The 25093-nt window shown below is 57.2% G+C and overlaps 4 protein-coding genes across 18 annotated transcripts in view; all 4 read right to left on the bottom strand.

Annotated features, from left to right (window-relative positions):
• Positions 1–183: 183 nt before the first annotated feature.
• Positions 184–4317, bottom strand: LOC147199642 (uncharacterized). Of its 3 annotated transcripts, XM_086121203.1 has the most exons (11): positions 4103–4317; positions 3886–3916; positions 2793–3361; positions 2091–2418; positions 1838–1879; positions 1665–1765; positions 1530–1591; positions 1280–1440; positions 1025–1180; positions 638–885; positions 184–411 (listed from the first exon to the last, which is right to left on the bottom strand). In XM_086121203.1, the coding sequence occupies exons 1-11, from the start codon at positions 4190–4192 to the stop codon at positions 316–318; spliced, it is 1884 nt and encodes a 627-aa protein (XP_085977329.1). In that variant the 5' UTR covers positions 4193–4317; the 3' UTR covers positions 184–315. The 3 variants fall into 3 exon arrangements, with proteins under 3 accessions (XP_085977329.1, XP_085977328.1, XP_085977330.1); XM_086121202.1 differs by having other exon boundaries at positions 638–1180; XM_086121204.1 differs by lacking the exon at positions 184–411 and having other exon boundaries at positions 656–890.
• A 539-nt stretch (positions 4318–4856) lies between these two features.
• Positions 4857–7340, bottom strand: commd1 (copper metabolism (Murr1) domain containing 1). The gene is made up of 3 exons (XM_086121116.1): positions 7117–7340; positions 5874–6170; positions 4857–5628 (listed from the first exon to the last, which is right to left on the bottom strand). The coding sequence occupies exons 1-3, from the start codon at positions 7291–7293 to the stop codon at positions 5521–5523; spliced, it is 582 nt and encodes a 193-aa protein (XP_085977242.1). The 5' UTR covers positions 7294–7340; the 3' UTR covers positions 4857–5520.
• A 252-nt stretch (positions 7341–7592) lies between these two features.
• On the bottom strand, positions 7593–10366 carry LOC147199640 (uncharacterized). Its single transcript, XM_086119122.1, has 5 exons — positions 10144–10366; positions 9767–9882; positions 9675–9689; positions 8574–9568; positions 7593–8512 (listed from the first exon to the last, which is right to left on the bottom strand). The coding sequence occupies exons 2-5, from the start codon at positions 9880–9882 to the stop codon at positions 7593–7595; spliced, it is 2046 nt and encodes a 681-aa protein (XP_085975248.1). The 5' UTR covers positions 10144–10366.
• A 1559-nt stretch (positions 10367–11925) lies between these two features.
• Positions 11926–25093, bottom strand: part of usp34 (ubiquitin specific peptidase 34) — a 33811-nt gene continuing 20643 nt past the window's right edge. For 6 of the 13 annotated variants that reach the window (XM_086119071.1, XM_086119074.1, XM_086119075.1 and 3 more), the window contains 37 exons: positions 24639–24802; positions 24484–24549; positions 24232–24378; positions 23924–23980; positions 23735–23812; positions 23561–23655; positions 22684–22856; positions 22438–22573; positions 22285–22363; positions 21943–21996; positions 21766–21861; positions 21623–21687; positions 21465–21540; positions 21340–21387; positions 20774–20839; positions 20611–20691; positions 20462–20547; positions 19838–20006; positions 19613–19687; positions 19394–19545; positions 19175–19328; positions 19032–19076; positions 18763–18867; positions 17898–18045; positions 17517–17821; positions 16463–16792; positions 16239–16396; positions 16072–16150; positions 15867–15993; positions 15187–15294; positions 14993–15097; positions 14420–14926; positions 14262–14341; positions 14027–14167; positions 13603–13743; positions 13367–13526; positions 11926–13043 (listed from right to left, as the gene is read on the bottom strand). In XM_086119071.1, the coding sequence (XP_085975197.1) occupies positions 12595–13043; positions 13367–13526; positions 13603–13743; positions 14027–14167; positions 14262–14341; positions 14420–14926; positions 14993–15097; positions 15187–15294; positions 15867–15993; positions 16072–16150; positions 16239–16396; positions 16463–16792; positions 17517–17821; positions 17898–18045; positions 18763–18867; positions 19032–19076; positions 19175–19328; positions 19394–19545; positions 19613–19687; positions 19838–20006; positions 20462–20547; positions 20611–20691; positions 20774–20839; positions 21340–21387; positions 21465–21540; positions 21623–21687; positions 21766–21861; positions 21943–21996; positions 22285–22363; positions 22438–22573; positions 22684–22856; positions 23561–23655; positions 23735–23812; positions 23924–23980; positions 24232–24378; positions 24484–24549; positions 24639–24802 (5105 nt within the window). In that variant the 3' untranslated portion in view covers positions 11926–12594. The remainder of the gene's footprint in view (positions 13044–13366; positions 13527–13602; positions 13744–14026; positions 14168–14261; positions 14342–14419; positions 14927–14992; positions 15098–15186; positions 15295–15866; positions 15994–16071; positions 16151–16238; positions 16397–16462; positions 16793–17516; positions 17822–17897; positions 18046–18762; positions 18868–19031; positions 19077–19174; positions 19329–19393; positions 19546–19612; positions 19688–19837; positions 20007–20461; positions 20548–20610; positions 20692–20773; positions 20840–21339; positions 21388–21464; positions 21541–21622; positions 21688–21765; positions 21862–21942; positions 21997–22284; positions 22364–22437; positions 22574–22683; positions 22857–23560; positions 23656–23734; positions 23813–23923; positions 23981–24231; positions 24379–24483; positions 24550–24638; positions 24803–25093) is intronic. The other 7 variants (XM_086119080.1, XM_086119081.1, XM_086119082.1 and 4 more) reach the window with 3 other exon arrangements.

The raw sequence follows: 25093 nt of genomic DNA, 5'->3' as shown, positions 1-25093 counted from the left end.
TGCGTTCCTCCTTCTAACACCGGGGTAGACCATTTCACCCATGATTTTAAACTTTCACCTTATTTGGAAAGCTTTCGAACCGTTTAAAACCACATTTTGAAACTTGACGGCCAACTTTAAAACCCTACCGAGTACGAAACCCTGACCCCGCTTTGAAAACCGACCCCGAGTTTGAAACCCAACTTCAAACACCTAAGCCCCCTTTAATTTCTTACTTTGAAACCCGAAGACAGGGAAAACAAAATCACATTTTACTGGAGAGAGAAGAAAAAAGGACGCTTTTTATTGCGATCCGGGGGGGCGGGGGGCAGCTCGTCACTTTTCGCCGCCTTCCCGCGAGTCCGCGTAGACGTCGGACGGCGTCAGCGGGCTGAAGCGGAGCAGCGGAAGATCCACGGCGGCGCGTCGCTCCTTGCATACGTCACAGGCAGACGCACGGGCGTCATTCTCATTTTGCTTTCGTGAGGCAAATCGTTCACTTTTCAAGTTCCCGTACTTAATGTTAAAAAATGTAAAATCTGTTACAAAAAATATCAATGACATTTGTTTTTGGGGCGGGGGGGGGGGCACCTGAAGGGATTATCGGTACCAAAGTCAAAGGTGGCACTATTGCACGTGCGGCGGCAACAACAAGCACCTTGTGTAGGGCCCAAGAGTCACGCGGCCCCCTGGCGGGCGGCGGAGGCGGCGGCGTCGGGTCTGAGGCGGCGGCGTCGGGAAAGCGGCCATCCGAGCGGGACGGCTGGCCTTTGAGCGGGAAGCTTCCCCGGCGACGGCGGCCGTAAAGGGCGCACGCCGCCGCCAGCGACATCAGCAGCAGCGAGCTGAGCAGGAAGAACAGCACGTACACCCCTTTGGTCTCGCCCGAAGGGCCACGGCTGCAACCTGTCCTGCACGCATTCCCGCAATAGAGGACAAAACGAGTCAATCAAATCCTTTAAATGAAAGGACAAGGACAGACGGAAAAGGACGATGAGCTCAAGTAGGAAGAAACTGAGGCGATGACGCCGGTTGTCACGGTGACCTGCGGGCTCGTGCCGCACACACACGGTTCCCGCGGGGCCCAAATGCGACTCGTCCCGGAAGCCGTCTTTGCAGCGGCACCCGTACGAGCCAAACTGGTCCAGGCAGTCGGCGTTGACGTCGCACAGCGCCAACCGCGTCCCGCATTCGTTGACGTCTGCGGGAGAAGAGGAGAAAGCGCGTTTTTGCTCGAGGCCGAGGCGGCACGCGGGACGGACGCGATCGCGTGACCGCCTTTGGGCGTGGTCGTCGTTACCTCCGACGGAGACCGAAGCCACCACGCCGCCACGCGGGCTCCCGGCCGGCCCGAGGGCGCTCCCGACCATCTGGTGGAGGTCCCGGTGGACGCCGGAGGACACTCGACTCCCCCCGCGACCCGCGTTCAGCCACATGATGTAGAGTTCGCCCGCACGCAGCCTGGACACAATTCATCAGAATTGAACTGGTTTCGTAAAGCGCGGCCTTCCGGGGACCCGGCCGGCCGCTTAACGGCGAGGAAAACGTACCTTTTGATTCTTTTAAAGGTCAAGCCGAGCGGGGTGTGACGCGAGTCCAGATGTCGGAAGACCTGAAGAACAGGGCCACGTCGTTGGCGCAGGTTTGCCAACGCTGTTGGATACAAAACAAAATGGTGTCCATACCAGAGCCTTGAGGGACTTCATCAGCAATCCGTCCGGACGCTCCCGGCGGGGGTCGCCCTCCTGACCGAGCTGCACCTCCACCGACACTTCAAACAGCTGATCTGGACAACGCGGCGGACGCACGTGAAGCGGACGCACGTGAAGCGGACGGCCCCGACGCGATGCGGACTCACCGCCGGGCTCGTGTCGAACTTGAGAGGCGTTCCGGACATCGACTGCGGGCGAAAAGGTACGCGCGTTAACAACACGCCTACTTAGAAGAGCGAGCCCCCGTTCATCGCGAGGTCTACGCTCCGCAGGCTCGAGACGAGGACCCGAGCGATTCCGACGTTTGGCATCTTCGGTTTAACGGACCACCGGCTTTGACGTACGAGCCCTCCCTCTTTGAATCCGTATAACTCGTTTTAGAGAGACTTGCACACTGACCTCGGTGAGCCGAAAGCGCTTCGACCAAGTCGGGGGGCGGAAGGGTCCGCCCTGGTTTTTGTTCTTTAGGGGATGACGACGCATCCACCGGCGCCATCTCGTTTTGTCCCGCTTCAGCTGGCCGATGTTGGTCTTCCGGCGGCTCGGCGTCCCCGCGCTCGGCGGTCGGGGCGTGAAGGGAGCCGCCGGGGAATGGGTTCAGATGTTCGCGCGGCGGTCCGGCAAGGTCGGGCGAATCCGAGAGCATTCCGGGGGCGCCTCCTTCCGCCGGGGAGGTTCCCCGTGGCGACTCGGACGGCTGCGCGATCTCCGACCGAATCTTCGAGTCCTGTGAGGCGCGAGGCCGACGGCACTTCATCAAAACCAACAACGCAAGACGGTTCCTTTTGGAGTCACCGTTCTAATGACCGACGCATTTGCACAAACAAAAACCAGGTCGAGAATCATGCCTAGGACCATGTGACAAACTAGCCCAAAACCACGTCGATAAGAACGTCTAGGATGCGTTGAAAACCACATCCGGAACCGTGTGTCGAACCAGTTCAAATGCAGGTCTTGAGCCAAGTCAAGACCTGTTGAAGGAACCAGTCAAAAACCACGTCTACAACCACAGCACCGGTCAAACACCGGGTCGAGAACCAGAATGAACCGAGGCAAGAGCCATTGAAGGCCCCGCCAAGTGTTAGTTTGGAGCCATCTCACCTGAGCGCGCGCGTCCGGCCCCGCGGACGAGTCGGCAGCTTTACCGGGGTCATCGAAGACGGGAAAGACGTCGGCCGTCGCCGCGGGATGCCGCTCGCCCCGCCCCGCCGTCATCGGGCCGAGGTCACCCCAGTCCCGAGGGTCCCGCTCGCCGTCTGGCCCCGAGGCGCCATCCGGCGAGCGGTAGGGCGCGTCCGGTCCGAAGCTGCGGTAGCGCGCGTAGAACCCCCGGTATTGCCGAGCGGGCCGTCCGCCGATCAGCAGGACCACGCGCAGGGTGTCGGACCCGGACGCGTACGTGGCCTCGCGCCAGCACCCCCGCAGGACCCGGCGACGCGCCGAAGGGTCGGCGGGCTCGTCCACGTAGATTCGGTCCTCCTTCAGGTGGCAGTCCTCGTCGGGGGTCAGGTCCTGGAGGCGCAGGTGGACCCGCTTGCCGGCGGGGGCCCGGATGCTCCAGTTGCACCACAGGGGCGGGTTGGCGCAAACGTAGTCGGGAGAAAAGAAGTCGCCGTCGTCGCCGCCCAGACGCCGGTGGCAGCTTCTCAGGGCGAAGAAAGCCCCGCCCCCTTCAGGAAGTGCAACACAGACACGCACGCGCACTTTCTACACGCGTGCCACTCGGAGGCGCAAATGAGTGAGGACCACACGTGCACGAGCGGAGCGTCGCCGCTTCCGCCGTGTCAAATTCACGCAAGTGAAGTGAAGGGGTTCGCCGGTGAATCCAAACCAAGTCAAACCACTTCCGAGAGACGGTCAGGAAGACCGAATGCTCGGAAGCGGAGTCACGCGGCGAGTAAACGCGGACAAATAAAGACCCAAGTCTACCGAAAGCCAAGAAAGGCAAACGTCTGACGCGCGCGCGCGCGCGCGCGTCGGCGGCACCTCGTGGGCTTTTCACCGTACTAGCGGAAGAAAAAGCTGGCTGGGCTCCAGTCTGGCGAGACTTGCCCCACGCCACGTTTTTCTTCGGCTTTGGAGGCACGTTTATAACACACCACGCATGACGGGGATTCCGATTTTTGTTTTCAGTTCTCACTTGTGTTCTGATAAGGACCCTACGTAACATGGACAACGACAATGTCGGACTGACCGGAGATCGGTTTGGCCTCGTCTTCCCGTAGCTGCAAAACAAACAAACAAACCAAACCAGTTACAAAAACACTCACCAGCCAGAAAAGTCCAGGCAAAACCGCAGACGCGCGCGCGCCTCCATTTTGTCAATGGAGAAGTCTGCGCACAAAGTTTGCGTCCTCGCGAACGCAGAGTGACAAAAACGGGCGCGCGTCCAACTGACGTGCCGGTCTTACTTGCGCCTCGCAGTAGGTCCACAGAGGCCCGAGCACAAAGCTCAGGACCAGCGCGCGGCTCGGAAGCGTCGCCGCTTTGCGAGCCGACATTTTTGGTGGGGAGGTTGCTGGGATTTGTTCCGCTCGTTGTTGTCGTCTTTTGGAATTCACGTGAAAAGGGTCAAGTGAGCCGCCACGCGGCCTCTTCTTGTTGTTCGGCGGCCAAGCCGACACCTGCGGCTCATCGGCGAGCTGATTGGCTGCCGTGTCACCGACGGCCACCGGGGGGGGGGGGCGCGCCCCCAAAACAACCATCTTTGACGGCTTCCCGCTTGTCTCGGAGGCATATTTTGTCACATGTGCAACACGAATCGCGAATGCGTGACAAGAAGCTCACTTCGCGTCGATGATTATTTCAGATTTTAGACCCCCCCAAAAAAATGTCACTCGTACGTCGTCGTCAACACGAAAAGCCCGCCGGGAGAACGCCGATTCGAGATAGGACGCCATCACTACTTGAGGTCGGAGCGTGATTTCATCGGGGCGCGACTTCTCTCGGCGACCGGATGACATCATCGGTCTCCAAATCTTCACGCACATTTCAGACATCGGCACGAAGCGACGTCTCCCCGGGATGACATCGGCCATATTCAAGGTCTCATCAATAGGACATCGATACTTCACAAGTCTGACATCATCAGGAAGTTGAAATCATCACTCCTCAATGTACGCTAACATCACAGCAGGCGTTTGAACGTGCACATGAGCTTTGAGGTTTCTTTGAATATTTTATTTTTGGGGTTATTGCTGTACATCCGCACAGAAAGAAGGTGAGAAGCGGAGCTTTTTTAGACAATCCCGTATACTGTATATAGAGCTCTCTCTTGCTATACACACACACACACGATTTTACAGTAACAAAAACAACAACAACAAATGAAGATTATAAAAGCCTAATGTGGAAAAATCCGAACTAACAAAAAGCCGCTTGAATTAAAAAAAAAAGACAAAAATCCCAAAAGGACGACAAGCTTGTAGCCGACACTTGCTCACGAGTAGCTCAAGCTGGCACAGGCAGCACGTTTGGCTCCCAGTCAACAAGTTGAGCGGCTTCCTTCAAAACGCTAAATTGTCCATCGTGATGATCGGAAATGACTGCCGATCAGTCCGTTCGTCTATTTGCGGCCCTCGACCGGCCGCTTTATTGAAGCGACGCCACCCAACCGGCCCGATTGGCCGAACCCCGAGAGCTCACCCGGCGCACGCTCCGCGACTTGGTCTTCGTGCTCCTTTGGACGTCAAAGCAAATCTGACGAGCCGAGCGGCGGCCAGATTGGATTCGAATACGGGCGGGGGCCATTTTGGAAGCACGCTGGGGGGGGGGGGGGGGGGGGGGGCATTTCCGGGCTCGGACTTCCCGCGTCAGCGCAAGGAGCGCGTCAAGTGCGCTGAACGACGGCGTCGATGGCGGCCTGGATGGCAGCCATCTTGTTCAGCACGCACCGTACGTTGTGCTCATCCATCTCCACGCACACAAAGTCCGACTCCTGCGGGACAAAATGGAGAAGAAAAAAGTCACGCCTTCGCTTTTGGTGCCGCAAATAAAAGTGCGGTCTCAAGGAACCGCATCGACATCGGTTTAGGCCTTTCATCAACGCGACAATCAAAACAAAATTCAAACCAGACAGAGCGAAAAGTCCCAAACAAGGGTCATCCCGTTCATCTCCGCGACTCCAAACGTACGAAGTCCGACGGTCGGAAGCGGCGCGACGACGATCTACGAAAGGCTCACCCGCTCGCCGCGGCCCAGCTCCAGCTCAAGCAGGGCCAGGGGCCGGCCGGGGCTCGGGCCCCGGTGTCGGGCTGCCGTCTGCAGGTCCAGTCTCCAGGACAGGCCCCCGAGGGCGGGCTCCCAGCGGCCCTGCGTCAGGAGGCTTTGGCGGACGCGGACGCGCCCGCGCCCGCTCTTCCAGAAGCGGGCCAGGGCGGCCGCCTGCTCGGGGGCGACGCCGCCCGGCCCCCGCTTGCGGGTCTGGGCGGCGAGGAAGGCCTCCAGCTGGGCGCGGTCCATGTCGGCCGCGGCCATCGACTGGGGGGGTGCGGGCCGGGGGCAAAACATTCACCGTGTCAATTCATGTGACACGACTGATACTCTTCACCGACATGACATCAATGCTCAACGTCCTTACTCGTCACCAATGGCGCACGGCGATCCCTCGCTATTTCGCGGTTCGTTTATCGCGGCTTCAGTGCATTGCGGATTGTTTCAAACATATTCATTAAAAAAATAAAATAAAATATAAATAAGTCCGCAAAAAGGTCCACGAGAAGCAGCAAAAGTCAGCAAAACAACAGCGAGTCACACAGAGCAACATATACAGTACTACATGTATGTCTAAAAAGATAAAGATATCCTTTATTTGTCCCACACTGGGGAAATTGACTGTATTTTGCTCTTCATACACTAACCTAACTTTACATGTTGAAATCTATTAGTATACAGCATTAAGTCATGTTAATTAGTACAAAATTTACTTCTACATGCATGTATACCATTAAATTTGGCCGTATAAATATTTTTTATACTCATACACATGTACATGTACCTATGGGGGGGGGGGGGTCTTACTTCGCGGATTTTCGTTAATCGCGGGTGGTTTTGGTCCCCATCCCCAACCGCGATAAACGAGGGATTACTGTACTCAATGCCTTGATCGTCATTTTAATGACATGTACGACACTCCACGTCTTTCCTCATGACATCATCACCACGTACGATGACGCTGGGACTACTCTGACATAATCGAGACACAAACGTGAATGCAAAATTGACTATTAGGATACATATAACGTTTTCCCAAGATGAATAATACTAAGTTTTGTGTTGAGCGCTGCCTGAAAAATATGTAAAACCTTGATCGCAAATGTCTTTTCTAACACAGCAAGCCCAGTAGTTTGGCTTTGCGGCCGGCTTGATGTCTTGCCGAGGACCGAAAGGCGTTTGACGTTGAACCGGACCCGGGAGTGTTTCTGACCTTCAGGAGCGCCTTCATCTTGTCGTACAAAGCCTTGAAGTCTTGCCGCGTGGCCTCGGGGTAAAGTTCGCTTCTCAACACCTCCTCCGTCACGTCGCTGTTTAGGTAAAAGATTTCCTGAGCGACGCCGCTAATCAGCGCGCCCAGCGGGCTTCTACTTGCCTCCGCCTCGGCCATCTTGGCTTCTCCACCACAACGCGGGGCTCCGTGCTACGCGTGACAACGACGTCAGAACCGCACGGCATTGTGGGACTTGGAGTTCGTCTTCTGCGGCACGACCGACTTAAACGAAACACTGAACAAAGCGCTCGGTGGTCGACGACTTTTACACACAGAACATATTTATGGCTGAAACGTGAATACGAAAATAAAGGCAAGACAAAGCTTGATTACTGAAAGCTTTAATGCTGAACGGGTTGTATTTTTTGGGTTTCTTTGTTACATCATTTCAAGATCTCCTGCTTGCCTCCCTCATACTAGCCCACTTCCTGTTTGTCTGCCTCATACTGCCCCATATCCACCTTACCCCCGCCTTCGTCCCCCTCGTCTCGCCTCACTTCCTGTTTGCCCCCCTCGTACTGCCCCACCGCCACCTTGCCCCCCTCGTGTTGGCCCACTTCCTGTTTGCCCCCCTCGTGTTGGCCCACTTCCTGTTTGTCCCCCTCGCGTTGGCCCACTTTCTGTTTGTCGCCCTCGTCTCGCCTCACTTCCTGTTTGCCCCCCTCGTACTGCCCCACCGCCACCTTGCCCCCCTCGTGTTGGCCCACTTCCTGTTTGCCCCCCTCGTGTTGGCCCACTTCCTGTTTGTCCCCCTCGCGTTGGCCCACTTTCTGTTTGTCGCCCTCGTCTCGCCTCACTTCCTGTTTGCCCCCCTCGTGTTGGCCCACTTCCTGTTTGTCCCCCTCGTGTTGGCCCACTTTCTGTTTGTCGCCCTCGTCTCGCCTCACTTCCTGTTTGCCCCCCTCGTGTTGGCCCACTTCCTGTTTGCCCCCCTCGTGTTGGCCCACTTCCTGTTTGCCCCCCTCGTGTTGGCCCACTTCCTGTTTGCCCCCCTCGTGTTGGCCCACTTCCTGTTTGTCCCCCTCGCGTTGGCCCACTTTCTGTTTGTCGCCCTCGTCTCGCCTCACTTCCTGTTTGCCCCCCTCGTACTGCCCCACCGCCACCTTGCCCCCCTCGTGTTGGCCCACTTCCTGTTTGCCCCCCTCGTGTTGGCCCACTTCCTGTTTGTCCCCCTCGCGTTGGCCCACTTTCTGTTTGTCGCCCTCGTCTCGCCTCACTTCCTGTTTGCCCCCCTCGTGTTGGCCCACTTCCTGTTTGTCCCCCTCGTGTTGGCCCACTTTCTGTTTGTCGCCCTCGTCTCGCCTCACTTCCTGTTTGCCCCCCTCGTGTTGGCCCACTTCCTGTTTGCCCCCCTCGTGTTGGCCCACTTCCTGTTTGCCCCCCTCGTGTTGGCCCACTTCCTGTTTGCCCCCCTCGTGTTGGCCCACTTCCTGTTTGTCCCCCTTGGAAAGCTACATCGCCACCTTGGCCCCACCCTGGTCTTCCTCCTTGTGCCCCTCGACCTGGCCGCCTTCTTCTCTGGCCCACTGTTTGCCACTCTCCGTGTGCCCCTCCTGTTCCTCGCGCCCCCCCTTGACCCTGTCCTACCGCCCCACTCGCTCCTTGTGGCCCGCCTGGTCCCGCTGCGGCGGACCCGGGTGCCCCGCCCACTGCCGGCGCCCCACCCCGCTGGTTCCCTTCCTCCGAGTCGCCTTCCTTCCGGTAGCAGTGAGGGGTGACCTGGCCCCCGGCGGAGCAGCTGGCGCAGGTCATGGCGCCGTTGTCGGCGTCGTCCGGCCGGTCGCAGCGAAAGATCTTTGCCAGGCCGTCTGGGCCCAAATGTCTGCCCAGGTTGCGCAGGGCTTTGGTCAGCCTTTCGACGGGTATGGAGGTGCCCTCCCTCAACGTTTTGACGGTCAGCAGCTTGGAGAAGACCACCACGTAGTCCTTCCAGCCCCGGATGGCCTCCAGCAGCTTGAGGATGCTGGCCGCGTTGTTTTGGCTGGCGCAGCGGGCCTCGCAGGGCGCCGCGTAGACGTACAGCACCAGGAGACCCGACTTGTCCTCCTTATGTGCGGCCCAGTCGGCGAACTTCAGGAGGACCCGGTATTCGGCGTGGTCCGTCCGGCCGTCTCGCACGGCGCCGGGGCAGAAGGTGGCCACTTGGCGCCAGGTCATGGGCTTGCGCCCGCACGCTTGGAGAACGTCCTCCCACGGCACCTCCGCCCTGGGGCAATGCCAGGCCACGTCGGGCCAGCGCAGGCGGATGGCGGCCACCGCGTTGTGGCCCGCGTAGACCTCGCACCCCAGGATGGTCTTCCTCACGTGCTCGTCCTGCACTCGATCGAGGTCGTAGGAGCCGGCGCCGGCGCCGGGCGGGACGCTCACCGCCAGGCTGAACATGGGCATCTCGCTAACGCGGCAAACGCGCAAAGTTACTTTGGGTTTCGCCCCTTTCACGCTTGGCACGGCACGCGAGGATGACGACGACGTCGCTGCGGCGGACCGGATGTACTCACCTTTCCACTTGGAACCTGCGGGTTGGGAAAAGCAATGAGCATTAGCGAGACGACGCGCTTTCGAGACCCGGCGGAATTCTCGTCAAACGTACTTGCGGAGAATCTCGTCGACCAGCGTGGCCAATCTGTTCTGATCGATTGCGGCGGCCCCCGCCGTCGCCATGACGACCAACAGCGCCATCAGCAGGTGCCGGCACACCGACGCCATCTGCACTCACAAACGGTCGATACTGCGGCTGTAGTAACTGGAACGGTCACGAGTCGTGGAAGTCGTCGCGGTCGGGCCGGGCGGTCGCGGAAGCGGTAAGTTGCGTGCGCCATCTATCCGAGATGCTATGTACTCCTGCGCCGAATTGTACACATAATGACGGAATGTGGCGGCGGCGGGGGTAACGTCCTCAGAGCACAAAGGTGCCACTTATCCGACGGCAGTCACGCGACGGCGCGCTGACGGCGCAGCTCGGCTTACCTTTCCACACGTAACGTTTAGCGCGTGACGACAAAAAAGAATGCGAAGATTGCCTCGCTTGCTGACGTTCAAGTCGCAGCCAATGGAAATGGACGAAGCCAAGCCACGAATTAGAAACAAAATCCTGAAGAACGCAACAACAAAGTCTGATTTTGGAAAAGGGCTTTGACCCGCGCCGCCGGACGTTGAAGACTACGACGTGGCGCTTGGTGTTTTGCATGAACGGAAGAAGGTTGATGGGGGTGGGGCGGTGGTGTTTAAAAAAATAAATAAAAATAAAATAAGGAAGTTCCTCACTTCATTTTTCTCAACTTCTTCATGGAAACTTGATGAGGTACACCAGCCCAGGCGCGCTTCGGCACAATCATAAAGACGATTTTTGGGCGCTTGGATCATCAAACATCGTCCAATGCCTGAAAACGATCCAGCCCTTTTTTACCTCGGGTCCCTCAAAGCGCTGCACGCCATTGACCTCATGATGCGGCATCACAAGACAATTATAACAGCGTTTTGAGTTGTAATACAAAATGAGTTAAATTGCCATCACATCTGACAAGACGGGCTGTATGGAAAACAATAAATCATGGGGCTAAGGTGTGAGCCTTGAGGAACACCCATTTCAACACATATTTGGGAACGTGCAACTATTCGGAGCACCTGCGCTTTTTGTAAAGCGCTTTGTTACAGCTGGAGCTCTTGTGAAAGCGCTATATAAATAAAGGTGCATTGTGTTGTATTGTATAAACATTCCATAACAAAATAGCCCAGACATTTGATGAGGAAAAAGCAACTAATGAATTCGCAAATGCATCGATGATTGTGATCATCGAGTCATTGTTTGGAGACCAAAAATTGAAGAGGGGAAAAATTCTCAGATTTCTTTGTCGCGACTCCTAAAAATACATAAATACAATCATGATGGATGAATTCGGTAGCTGATCCGCGGTCAATTCATCATTGCGAGCATTTCTTTCGGCCATAATAAGAACACAAACGATCGCGGCCGCAACTGCGACCGGCGCGTTTCCCCAAGAGTGCGGCCGGCGAGGCGAGAGTACCAAGATAAGAAGAAGTTGATTAAAAAAATATTTTGCGCCGTCATGCCGACACGCAGACGCTGCGCAAAAGATAATCGACAAAGAAGAAGTTGCCGGAGGAAGGACAAGAACGAGAACCGCAACGGCTCGGGAGGAAAAGCAGCGACGACTTGAAAGCGAGAGACCCAAAGACTCCCCAAGGACAGGCGGAGGCCTGACAAAAAAGTCCAGGTGCAATCATTGATCAATTGATGATCAAACTGAGCCCAAAGTGGCGGAAAAGAAAAATCTATTTGTCTTGAGGAGACCTCGTTGAACTTGAAATTGTCCAAATGCTCAGAATCTCACCCTCTGAACGGGATGTCCGGTCCTCCTTGAAAAGCAGAACAATTATATGACATTTATTTGTTCGATTTTTTGGTATTTGTTGTTTTAGCAAGACATTTGCAATCCGCCGCTTTTTGTCGATTTTCCGTCAGATGTCGCGGAGCAAATCGGGAACGGGAACCGAGTCCACGTTTGTGCATTTTGCGCACCGTCCGTTTTGTATTCATCCGTAACAGGACTCGTTTTTCAAAAGCCGATCCGTCGACGACATCGGCGGACGGATGAGGTTAGCCGGCCGGAGTGCGTTCTGCCCGAGAGGCGGGGCACCCCCGAGACCGGTCGCCAGGCACGGTCAATGTCAAGACGTAATCAATTAGAAGAATGAGGCTCTTCCCCCAAATATTGGCGCTGGTACACATTGTCAATAAAGATTTTTATTGATGGATTGTGTGTGAAATGAAAGAAAAATGACAACGCAAGCACCTAAAAGTCAAGAGCTGTACAGTCGCCGGGAATGGTCAGGGCAGTCAAGAAAATCAAAAGCGGCCAAGTGGTCCGACACGGGGGGGGGGGGGGGTGCTTTATTTGCACCATAGTGCAATAAAGCACCACTTTTCATCTAGATAGAGAGATTCGTATTTATTGATATTTATATATACGTATATATCAAGATATTTATCTCTCTCTATGTACGTATATATACGTATATATAAAGATATTTATCTATATATGTATAGATATAGTTTTCATTTACACCTCCAGGCATCAAGTTTGTGACTTTTCTCGCAGTTCTTCTCAAGTACAAATAAAATTTGCGTTCTCGTCCCGAGTCAAGGCAACATTTCTTTTAACTCATCCCGTCCCCTCGTCGTTGACAAAAGTACAAAAAGTGGCACAGAGAGGAAGGACCTAGGAGTAAAAACGCAATAAAATTAAATTACGGCAAATAAAAATCCTCACTTTTTGTATAAAACAACAAAACACTTTGCCCTTTGAAGAAGAAGAAGAAAAACAAAGTAAAATGTGCGACTCCAAGGCAACAAAGCGGAGGTGGGGGGGATGGGGTGACTCACAGCGACCATTGATGTCACGAGGAGGGCGGGGCTCTCACAGTCAGTTTGGTAACCATGGCGACGGCGGCTTCCAGCGTCCTGCGCAACACGTCCAGCACGTCCTCCGGCCCCTCTTCTGCCGGGAGGGCGGCGTCCTCCGGCAGGGGCGGGGCCCGGGCCTCGCCCGCCCTCCGGTCCGCCTCCTCCGTCTGGTTCGCTTTGGGGGAGGGGGGCGCGGCCACCGGCGGGGACGGGGGGTCCTGCTCGGTGCCCGGGTCGATGAGGGACAAAGAGTCCCGCGTCTCCGTGTCGGAGGTGCCGGGGGGCGTCGGCGCCCCCTGACGCTCGGGCTCGGACGACTCCGGGCACGGCGGCGGGCCGCAAGATGGCGGCGGACCGGCGGCGGACGTCCCCGCCGGCTCGTCGTCTTCGTCGTCGTCGCTGCTCACGCGCCGCCGCTTCACGGGGGTGGCGCCCTCCTCCTCTGATGCCGCAAGCAAGCACAGGACAAAGTCGGCGTCATCGCCGCGCAATTGAATCCAAACGGGAGAAAAGGAGACGTTTTCCGCGGCGCCCGTGCATCGCTGGCATTGGCCACTCGGGGGCAGTGCAACGCAGGCGGAAAGGCACGCAACTCGGAGAGTTGCGGTGATACGGGAGGAGCAACAAAACAAATATGGCCGTCAGACTGTCGTCTCCGTGTCTCGCCGACAGAGACGACGTCCGGGGCACGAGAGAGGACGCCGGCAACCGACAGCGCGCGGCGCTACAAAAGCGCGCCGCGGTTCCACTCGACAGATCGCCTACCGTCGTCTCGGCGGTGTCGGCGCGCGTCCGCCGCCAAGGCGTCGCGGCGCTGCGCGCAGAGGCGACATCGGGCCATCAGCTCTTGGAGGGCGGGGCCCAGGGCGGGATCGAGGGTCGGGGGCGACTGCACCGACAGCAACAGCGTCAAGGCCCGAAGGTCCTGGAACGACAACGCAAGGCACGTCGGGCGACGCGGGGCTCGGGGGCGGACGGGCGCGCGGCTCCGCACGACGTACCGCGTTGAGCAGGGCGGCGATGCCGCTGAGCTGCGGCCAATCGGACGCGAGCTCGGGCCGCAGGGCGCCGTGCTGATTCAGCACGCTGGCCGCCAACGCGCCCGCCAGGCTGCAGCAGCTGGCGCCCGACAACACTTGCACCTGGACACACGCGCGCAACACGCCAGTCGCGCCTTTGAACCAAGGTCATTACGGTTGACAGAAACCGATCCAAGTCGTGAAAACGCAAGAGAGAGGGGGGAAAAAAAAAGCACAGAAACTCTTTATAAAATTAGAACGAGTGCAAAACCGTCCTTCGTTTTCATCTTTGCCAGTTGATAATATCGCCGAGCTTCCGGCGGACTCGCCTCCGGTCCGGCGGCTGGAATTCGGCTCCGTTTTGGCGGGGGCGGAAACGGTGGGGGGGGGGCGAGCGCGTGCCTACCTTATGCAGGAAGCACGTGAGGAAGGCGTAGGCGGCGTTGTTGTTGAGGAAGCTGCGCTCGTCCATCAGGATGCACTTGATGTACTCGCTGAAGGTCGGGTCGTCGCACAGCAGCTTCACGCAGGTCTTGGACAGCAGCGACTGAAACACGCAGGCACACACCGCGCGTTATTATTATTTTTTTTGGGGGGGGGGGGGCGGGGGGCCGGATGACAGCTTTTGCGGCGGCTCGAACCTGCGACTGGCACAGTTCGGTCCACAGTTTGGGGAAGAGGGCGAGGTGCAGAGGGAGTCCTTCGTACGCCATCAGCACACCTGGCGGGACAAAGCAAAAGTGAGCCGGGCGGGTGCCCCCCCCCCCTCCCCCAGGTGCGGCGATCGGAAGACACGCACTCAGCTTGACCAGCGTGTCGCTGAACTTCTCGCAGTTGATGGCCACGCGACACACCAGGTGAATGAACTGCTGGTACGACAGGAAGTAGTCCAGCAGCATGCGGTCGTATCCCTCGTCTTTGCCCTGCCGCGCGCGCAGCCCACAAAAGCACACGCGCAGAAACGCAATGGCACAACACGCATTGACACACGAGAGCGCGCGCGCAAAAGTCAAACGACACAAAGCCAAAAGAAAGCGAGAAAAAGAGTCCCGTGCGCCCAAAGCAAAACAAAAGAAAAAACAAGACCATCGAGCGAGCGGCCTTTTCAAAATAAAAGAGAAGAGACGGCCGGCCGCCCGCCGGGCGGATCCGCCCGGCGCCGCCTCCTCCCGCCTGACCTTTGCGCTCTCCACCATGGAAGGCAGCAGGCACATGTTGAGTTCGGGCCTCGGGGGGCGGACGTTGCTCTTGGCCCCCCCCGGCAGCTTCGGGTTCTCTCGGCAGGGCAGGTACGGCCCCAGCGACACTGCGGGCACAAGGACGTGGAAGCGGGGCGGTCGCCGGGGCGCCGGGGCGGGGGCGGCGCACTCACTGGGAATGTTGCCGTGGTGGTACGTGAAGTGGTTGTGCTGCAGGAAGGGCACCAGCGTGTGCAGGAAGTCGTGCGGGCTGAGCAGCAGCAGCTCCTTCAGCGCGTCTGCGGCGAGCGAGGCCACGACGGGACAAACGCCTCCGTCAAAAGCCGGGGCGAGGGCGGACGGGGCGGCGCCGAGAGGGTAGGCTTACCCAGGCACGCGTTGCGAAGCTCGGGCGGGCTGTACGAGTTGAGCAGCGTGAGGAGCTTGTGGGCAAAGTCGATCCTCTCCTGCCACTGGATCAGAGCCTGCTTCACGTCTGCGCCGGCAAACAACGAGGACAAAAAAAAACATGGGCGCGCTTCTCTCTGTGATGGATAAATGACATTCCCTACATTGGGGAAACTAGCAAGGGCGCAGCCAGAGGCGCCTCGTCTTTTAACTCAAGAAAAGTCGTTGCGGGACAAACGGGCCGTGCGGTCGAAAGGCCGGGCGCAAAATTGTGCAATCGGGCACACCGTGAGCCGGACGAGTTCCAAAAAGACATTTTTGTCTTTTGCTCATGGGGATTGTTGAGAACACACTCGCGTTGGAATGGTGCAATTGGTCAAGAAATGGGCAGGTAGGAGGAGGGAGAGGGGGAAAAAAAGTGAGCGTGGTTGGGGCATTGGGGAAAAAAGCCCACAGTGGCTCATCCCGTCTCTTATTGGCTTTTGTCAGCGCCGTCGGTTTTGTTTGGCACGCCTTAGCCGGCAGGGGGCGCTCCCAGGATGACGTTCTTGCCGGAGGACCGCAGGAGCCGCAATCGGTTACGGGGATGGCGGTCGGCCCTCGAGCTGTGGCGAGGCTCCGCGGGGGGGGGGGGGGGGGGGGGGGGGGGAGGCGGCTTACCCTTGCGCTGCAGGTAGGGCCTGGTGGCCTTGAGCACCGACAGGAAGATGGAGAGCAGCTCCACCAGGTCGCCGGTGACGTGGCAGGCGGTGGCCTCGTGGTACATCATGTGCAGCGTGCCGAACGACTGCGCGGCGGGCAAACGGACAAGACGGCGGCGTGAGTGGGCCGCCCTCCCCGCAACGCCCCCCTTTCCGTCCCTCACCTCCGTCATGAGGACCAGCCCTCGGTTGAACACCACCAGCAGTCGGTCCTCGTCGTTCTCCAGCAGGACCCGGAAGGCACTGAAACAAACGGCGCCGCTTGCAGATGAGCGAGCGGCGCCGCGCGAGACGGACACGAAATGCGACGCGCGCGGATTCAAGGCGAGACCCGATGAGGGTGGTCCAGCACGAGCGGCCGTCCAGACATCTCAGGTAGCAGCCGATGGTGGTCTTCTTGAACTGCTTGACGTCCTCCGCCTCGTCCTCCCGCATGTCGGCTCGCCGCGCCACGAAGAGCCGCATCAGGTTGAAGAGCTCCTCCACCGCCTGCGGGGAGGGCGGGGCGGCGCGTGAAATCCGGGCGGCGGCCGGCGGGCGACGGGGCGAGCGTACCCTGGGATACTGGCTGGCGTGCGGCGTCAGGTTCTTGAAGGCCCACTGGATGTTCTGGTGCGAGGCCAGCTGGCGGGTGAAGGCGGGCGACTGGTCGCAGCACATGCGCAGGATGCCGTAGTAGGCGGGCAGCATGCCGCGGTTGAAGAGCACCACCTCCTGGTCGTCGTGGTCGGCCAGGATGTAGTTGAAGGCGATGTTCTTGGTCACGGCCGGGTTCTGCACCACCAGCCGCACGTTCTCGCCGCAGTCCGCGCACACGTTGTACCAGAAGGAGAGCAGCGCCTGCTTGTTGTGGTTGGTGGCGATGGCCGGCTCCGAGAGCTTGGGCTGCCGCAAAACGAGACGCCCGCGCGCGTCAACTTTCGCCGCCGACGCGTTCGGAGGCCGTCCGCGTTTTGGTTTTTTTACGGCGTACGCGAGAGTCGGCATTTCGAGGCGGCGAGCCCCCGCCGCCTTACCACCCGCGGCCGCAATATGCCGGGGGCGGCGCCGAGCTTTGCTCAAAGACGTGCGGTGCGATCGACGGCAAGATGACGCCCGTGCGCTTGCGGGACGAAACGACAACGCGCCCCGGTCGAGTCCCGTTAGGATGGAATGCTCAAAATGGCATCGGGGGCTATTCGCTACGTTCAAATTGGCCAGAAAACGGGTGCCCCCCCCCCCGTTAAATTGGCGACACAGATCCGCGTTACAAAAAAAGGCCTCACGGTGCGGAGGCGCAGAGTTCGATTCCAGGCTCCAGCCGCCCTGCGTGGAGTTTGCCTGGCGTCCCCTTGCCTGTGTTTTTTTTTTTCCCAGGTACTCGGGTTTCCTCCCGCATTCCCAAAATATGCACGGTAGGCAAACGGAACACTCTCAATTGTCCCGAGGCGAGCGCGAATGGTCGCTGTGCGCGGCCCCGCGATCGACCGGCGACCGCTCGAGGGAGCGCCCCGCCGAGGAGAAGCGGCTCGGACGCGGACGGACGTCTCGATGGACATCGGCGCCCGATTTGGGGCGCGGCCGTTCGAACGGGTCCGAAAGGGTTGCGGCGCGCGTCCCGTTACGATACCTGGAAGAGGTTCCACAGGTCCATGAAGTAGAGGGAGAACATGAGCTTCTCGGTCTTGGAGATGAGGCAGTAGGTCATAAAGCTGAAGTACTGCACCAGCTTGGTGGTGCCGTGCACGCCGGCGTCCACGTAGAGCTTGGCGCGGCCCAGCAGGCCCAGCAGCAGGTTGTACACCTGGTGCAGCACGGCCGTGGTGTCGGGCGGCAGCGGCAGCTCGCGCGTGGGCAGGTGCGGCGAGCGCGCCGAGCGGAACATCTGGCGGAAGGAGCTGCTGGGGATCAGCGACACCAGCAGGTAGGCCGCCGCTGCCGAAACAAACGCCGGTCAAAGGCGGGGCCCCGCCGACGCCGCGCGCGGGCTTTCGCCGCCATCGGAACGTACAGGTGCGCACGCGAGGGTAGTTGTGGGCCAGCAGGAAGCGTTCCACCCAGTTCTCCATGTTCTGCAGAACCCAGCTGTGGGCCAGCTTGTTGCGAGGCGTCTGCCCCGCCAGCCAGTCCAGGCACTGAGACGGGTTGTACTCGATCACCTGAAAAAGGAGCAAAGCGTCAGCGACTTGCGTTTGGACGTCCTTTTCTTTCTCTCGTGCGATCGGCGGCGCTTCATTGGGAATTGGATTTGAATTGGCGGGACACAATATTTCTTGAGTTCTTTTACTTGCACTCAACAATTACTCCGTATTTTTAAAAAATTGATTTTATATACCGTATATTTTTTTTAATTATTTTTGGGGCAAAAAAATCCTATTAAAACTCATTCACTCCCCAAAACGTTTCTAAACGTCTTTTCAGACTTGCTCTCGAATCGGCTGCTAGTGAATGAGTTAAAACCTACTCAAAGCACCCCCCAAAAAAAAAAAGGCAACGTACAATAAAAAGTAGAATGCCAAGTGCCAAACTCGCCATCGTTTCTATCGTCCATTTTCTTCTCTTGGACTAACTTGGGAGTTGCAAAAAGCATTTGCGTTCTACTCTATTCCAATTTCTACTCGACCGATTGATTAGGTGGGCCGATATTTGGTGGTCAGCCGTCAGGTCATAATCCAGCGGTTCAATGACATCGTTGATCGGATCCAGAAAATAAAAGCATTACGGCCGACTTGGGTTACACGGTAGATTGCAAAAGTATTAGCCCCCTTGAACTTTCTAACAAGGATTGGGGGGGGGGGGGGGCACGGACAAATCAACATGTGAAATGTATGTAAATGATTCAAGAAGGGCCGAATCCTTTTGCATGTGGCGTTTACCTCCCAGATCCTCTGCAGGATGTACGTGGCAAAGGAGGGCATCCCCGGGGGGCCGCCCACAAACTCCATCAGCATGGTGAGCAGCTTAAAGAAGGGATTGGCAGCCTGAAGTGAAAACACACAGCAAAGGTCGCGGAAAGCGAGTGGAAAAGCGGCGGCCCTTTCGAGACGGACCGCCGCGTCCTTCCCGCTCCAAAGTGACGGACTCCAACGTGACAACGGCGGATTTGTGCGGCGGGCGAGAGCCAAGATGAGCGAAAAGCCCTCACCTCGGGCGTCAGCTTGGCGATGGAGGTGAAGAGCATGGACACGATCTGCAAACGCACACGCAAGAGTCGGCCGGGGAGCGCATCAGCTCAATTTTATAAATAAAAAAAAAAATAATAATAAAGGTGGGGGGGGGGGGGCGTACGTGCTCGGCCAGGCGGTTGTTGTAGCGACTGAGGCTGAAGATGAGATTGCACGTCTGCCGGATGTTGATGCCGTCCCGGATGTGCTGGAAGAGGAAGGGGAAACCTTTGCCGCTCGTCAGCGCCGCCATGTCGCTCTGGGACAGCGTCAGGTGTCTGCGGACAAAAGCGGGATTGATGTTTGGCCCCGCTTCTCGAGAAGACGACTTTTTCTCACGCACCTCTCCGAGCGCGACTGCTCCACCAGGAGCGCGATGAGGGCGATCATCTTCTCCAGAGCGGCCGGACGATACTTCTCCTCGGCCAGGGACAAGATGTCCTCCTCTTCGTCCTCCTCCTCGCCCTCCTCCTCCGACAGAACCTCCACCTGCGGCTGAGGCCAAGCGAAGGGAGGTGAGCGTCTCTCGTTGCGCCGGCAAAAGAGACAATCTGCAACTGACATTCTCCGGTCCTTTGGTCCCCATGTAGAAGTGCACCATGATGGAGATGGCTTGCAACGACAGCAGGAACTGACTCTGCACAAAACAAAACACGAGACTCGGCTGCAATGACGACTACGAAGGAAAACGGCTGAATCATCAAGCACTCTTGTGTGTCGTTTTTTTTTTATTTTTTTAAATAGACGATAACTAACAAGGACCGCATGACAATATTGAGCCACTGACCTCCTCCTCTCCCATCTTGGCAAACTCGTAGAGGAAGGCAAAGTACTCGGTGAGGTGTTTGCTGTGCGGCTTGACGCCGTGCTCCATGATGGACAGCAGCGTCTTTACGAAGCGAGTCACGCACGAGCGGCTGCCGATGTCCTCCACCGAGCCGTCCATGTCGTCGGACCTGCGGAGGGGGGGGATTGGTCAAGGCGGCTCTCTGGATGCTTTTTACTAAGAAATAAATGTTTGAGGCAAAACGTTGTCATCTTACAAGAAAAAAATTGTCTCATATTGGGGTGCGTTTTTTTATAAGGGAAGAAAATATGTTTGTTTCTTTTCTCGTTGCGATTAAAGTATCCCAATTTTGAATATTACAAATTCAAAGGAAGGAAGTCATTCTCACAAGGGAATGTGAAAAACAATTTAATTTTACGCCTTTTATTCTGGGGAAAACAAAAACAAAAAATGATGACCAGTATAACCGATGTAAAAATAAAAAGCAGTATTTGTTTTAGTTCCATGAAGCAGGCAGGGCCTTTTCCTCGTCATTCTGCTGTCCCCCCCCCCGTCCCATTTGAGTCAGTCACTGACCACCTCCAACCTGCAGGGGGCGCCGCAATGGTGATAAAGAGAACGTACCCGTCCTCCATGCCGGGCTGCAGGTAAAGGTGGGCGTGGACCGGACGCAGCCTCTGGATGACGTGGATGCACAACCGCTGGAACATCTGAGCGTGACAACAAGGCGCTCAGGACAACAGGTCGCTACGACAACAAGATGGTGACGTTACCTGTCTGACGATCTGATTGGGACACTTGATGAGGATCTGCATGGGCCACCAGTTGTCGTCTGCCATCCGGTCCAAAAACCACTGGGGGGGAGGGGGGGGGGGTGTTATCATCATCATCAGGAAGTGTACACAACAACTACTGCGTGCAAGCGTGTGCGCTCACCTCGCAGGCTGCCTGGCTGTTGTTAAACTGCTTGGTGAGAAGTTCGATCCACTGCAGCATGGTGGGCTGGCGACACACGCAACACAAGAGCGCTCGCGTCAACTCGCCAATTGGATGCGTGCGGCAGAGATGGAGCCAAACGACCCTCGCCTCCGATCACAAGATCGATCATTAGTCGTCAAGGAGCCCCGATATTTGGAGATCGTCTTCATTTGCGGTGAATGGGGAAAGTATTGGTGTCTAAACCTCCAAATGAGAGATGCACTTTTGTTTGGAGCGAGACCGGTCCTCCATTTTTGAGCGGTCAAGGCCGGTACTGGCGCAGAGACCGATTGCCGGCACGGGTCCGCAATCGTCCTTCGGTACCGGCCAATTTTGGACCAAGTCTGAAAAGACGCTTAAAACGTCTTTGGGAGTGAATGAGTGAACAGAAAGGGCACCCATCGAATCGGTCGCACTCGGGCCCGGTACGGTGCGATCTCAACGAATAGAACGGCCGGAGGAAGCGCGCTCGTTCGGAGGATGATTTTGCTTTGCGTTGTGAAGTGTCGCAGGTGTTCAATCACCTTTTCCTTCGAATGAATGAAAGTCTCCAGGACGAACGAAGTACTGAGCTGGAAAAACAAAAGCAAACGGAGGCCGACGTCAGCGCCGAGCGACTCGGGTCACGACTCGCGCGCGCGCGCGTTACCTTTGCCGTCATGAGGGAGATGGCTTTGGGGTCGGGCAGCGTCCCGGGGATGCTGCTGCACAAGTGCCACATGAAGCTGCGGCGCAACAACCAAACATCATGACAGAGCACACGCACGCATCATCATCAGTACCGCTACGTTTGCCGTCAACACTGACCCAAAGTAGGTGTGCTCAAATATGTTCTTGTCCTGGAGGAACTGCATGTTGTCGTGCCAGATCCACTGAGAGAGAGAGAGAGAGAAATAAGATCCGCAAAGGAGGCCGGGCCCAGTCGGAGAGACGCGCGCAAAGAGGCGTACCTCCAGCAGGTCCGGAGAAACGTCAAAGGTGAACTCCTTGGCGTTGTCCTCCTGAAGCTCCACGCGCTTGTAGAACAACATGTAGGCGCTGTGCGTCTAACGCAAAAACACACGCGCCGCGTCACCTTCGCGATGACACGGCGGAGGAGCGGGCGGCCACAAAGCAGCTCCCCTCACCTTCTCGAAGGAGAAGTCCATGAACTTGTCGGTGACCGAGTCGTACGTTTTGGTCTGCGAGACGAGAAAAATAAAAAAGGATATAAAAACTTCGGAAAAGTCGACAAAACGGGGTGAAAGTGAAACGTTTTCAAGCGATGGCGTTAATGGCTCTCATTCATTCTGATGATTCGAAAAAAAAAAAAAAAAAAAAACAGCGACGTGCAGGCAATAAACCATACGACAAGCCAATTAGCATGACGCTAATGGGCTGCGCAACGGTCGCGGGATGAACCGGGCACATGGACAGCTTGGCCAAACCGCCACATCCAAAATGGCGCCGGCGCGCCTCGCCGCTCTTACCGTCATCTCTCCGCCGAAGCACTCGGACGCCAGCTGCGCCGAGTCAAAGGGCTTCACCTCGGCGTCGTTGAACAAGTACCTGCGTAGACGCCAATTTTCAAACCGTGCCGAGCGCGCGCGCGCAAGTGCGAGCGCCCGCGGCGCCGTCCTCACCACTTGTTGTTCTTGTACGCGTGAGGGTTGACGATGTCGCGGATGAAGCTATAGTAATGGCCGCCGTCCGCGGTGCCCGTGTGCACCGTCACGCCGATCAGGTCGTACTCGGAACTCTCGGAGGGCTTGGATTCACCTTGGACAGGGCGTCACACCACACAAATGACATCAAAACACACACGCACAATCCTAGAAAAATCATGCAACAGCACCCACGCAAATTTAATATCAAAGGCCCGCACGCACCTTCTTTGCGCTCCCCCTTAGCCATGAGGAAGCGTTCCGTGTAGGGCGTCATGTCGAGGCGGAGCGGGAAAGAGAAGTGCGTGTTGACTTTCTCCTTCATCATGGTGACCATGTTGAAGGTGTAGCGCATGGTGTTGAAGCTCAGGATGCCCGGAAGCTTCTTGAAACACGCCCTGAGCGCACGCACGCACACACACACTTCCTAAAATCCACTATTTATGTTACGATGTGGCTCTCTTACATTACCCCCGCACCCACGTACTGATGCGCACCCCCCCCCCCCCCCCACACACACACCATGAGCGCTACTTCCAAAGGGCAGCAGCCGCTTGCCTAAGCACAACGCCCCGGCTCTGCCCGGGCCTCGGTCATCACTGGTGGCGAAAGACAGACTGGCTCTCTGTTCAGGGAAAATGCGTACTGTACGGCGCCTCGGTGGAATCGACTGGCTCAAAGTGGGAAGCGAGATTCATCTTAATAGTCGAAGCCGAGCTTCGTCGTGAGCTTGAGATGTGTGCTTTGAAAGGAGGCTCCTTGGACTTCCTTGCCGAGTTACTCGTGTTGGTATATTCGTTTGAGAAGACCATCGGTTTTGTCTTGGGTGTTTAAAAGCAATCGAGAAAAGCCCGGACACGCGACTTTAAATCAGCTTGTCAGAGGTCAAAGGTTTGAATGAGTGAGGATGAACGATTTTAAATAACCACGTTTGACACATGAGCTCACAGGCTGTCGATGCAAACCGAGTACGAAATGGGCGACGGGATTGAGCCCTGCGGCACTCCTTTGGTAACATCTGGGACGCTAGATCCAGCCACGTGCACACAATGCGCCCCCCACCAAGCAAATGCCGTGTACCATTGAAGACGAGCGTGCTGACCTTTTCTCTGCACGGACCTTCTTCCCGCAGTGCGAGCACGTGTACATGTTGTCGCCCTCCAGCGTGTCCTTGATGGTCACCTCGTCCAGAGACTCCTGAGCGCATACGGCAAAATGGGCAACGTGAGCCAGCGGAGCGGGCACCGTGCGCGCGGACGGCGGCGGGCGCGCTCACGTAGATGTTCTTCATGTCGGCCACCTGACATCTAACCGTGTAGAACTCCTCGGCCGTCTGGCTCACGTGGTCGCAGTCCTGCGGGCGGCGCAAAACGGCGACGCGATGACGCTCGGGAAGGAATGCGGACGAAGGCATTCGGGGGTCGGCCGGGAAATATTCGGGTGTCGACGGCGCCGTCCGACTCACCAGAGAAACGACGTTGTTGGTGATGACGCCTCCAAACAGAGTCTTCACCGTGTTCTTCTGTGAAAACATCCGCGGGGGCAAAAGGTCAACCGCCGAGCCGCGCGTATGCGGGAGGATGACGGGGAGGGAGGAAGCGGAGACGGTGAAAGGCGAGGAAGAGAAGTTGGCGAATAAGAAGCAGAAAGAAGACGGAGGAGAAGGACGCGGTGGAAAAGAACGGGATGGGGCCGTCGAGGGAGGAGGAGAAAAGAAAAATGGAGGACCAAAGAGAAGAAAAGGGCACAGAGGTGCGGAGGCGGCGGCGTTACCAGCTCGTGCGACATCTCCTCGATCTTGGTGATCAGGTCGGTGAAGAACTCGGTCATGTCCTTCTGCTCTCCCGTGTTGAGCGGCTGCTTGTCCATGGTGTACGTCTTGCAGAAGGGCCGCGGGTTGTACGCTTTCCTCTCGCTCTCCTGCACGCGCAGCCAACGGGGGCGGGTCACCAAACGGCACCGGAGAAGGTGATGGCGATGGCGCGAGAAAATCATTTGGGCCCTTTGCCACCTTCGCACCCTCACCATCAGGTAGGTGAACATCTTCTGCAGCTCCAGCAGCGTCGTCTTGTGTTTGATATCCTCGGCGTACTGCGCGCACAAACAAAGAGCGAGAGGCTGCGATGGAGACTTCAACTCCTCACGCCGATGAGGAGCGGCGGGGGAGGGAGGGGGCCCACCTTGGCGGTGAAGATGGCCTGGCGGGCTTCGGGGATCATGTAGAGCTGCTGGATGGTGGAGGCCAGGTAGCAGGTGGCGCCCAGGTTGGTGAGGCCCACGAAGCGACACTCGGCGCGCACGTCGTCGTGAGGCCAGTAGTCCCACTTGTACGGCGCGTGCGAGGCTGAGAGCCCACGCGCCGATGGGCCGGGGGCCGGCGATCAAAGGCGCTCATTCAATTTTCTTTCAAATACAAGTCAACACTACGACATGGCTATTTATTTATCGATTTAGAGGGAACAAAACCGAATCACCAATTACAATGGGATATTTGCGGCAAAATCCGTGAAAACCAGATTGTATTGAAGCCAATCCATTCACTCATTCAGTACCGGCCAATTCTGGACCGAGTCTGAAAGGACGTTTAAAAACGTCTTTGGAAGTGAATGAGTTAAAACAGATTGTTGCTCAGGGA

The sequence above is a fragment of the Hippocampus guttulatus genome, chromosome 9, assembly GCF_054856545.1.
Source record: "Hippocampus guttulatus isolate MCC_2025c chromosome 9, RoL_Hgut_1.0, whole genome shotgun sequence".
Classification (NCBI taxonomy): Eukaryota; Metazoa; Chordata; class Actinopteri; order Syngnathiformes; family Syngnathidae; genus Hippocampus; species Hippocampus guttulatus.
The sequence above is the reverse complement of the archived record's forward strand: the minus strand, read 5'-3'. Positions and strand labels throughout refer to the sequence as shown.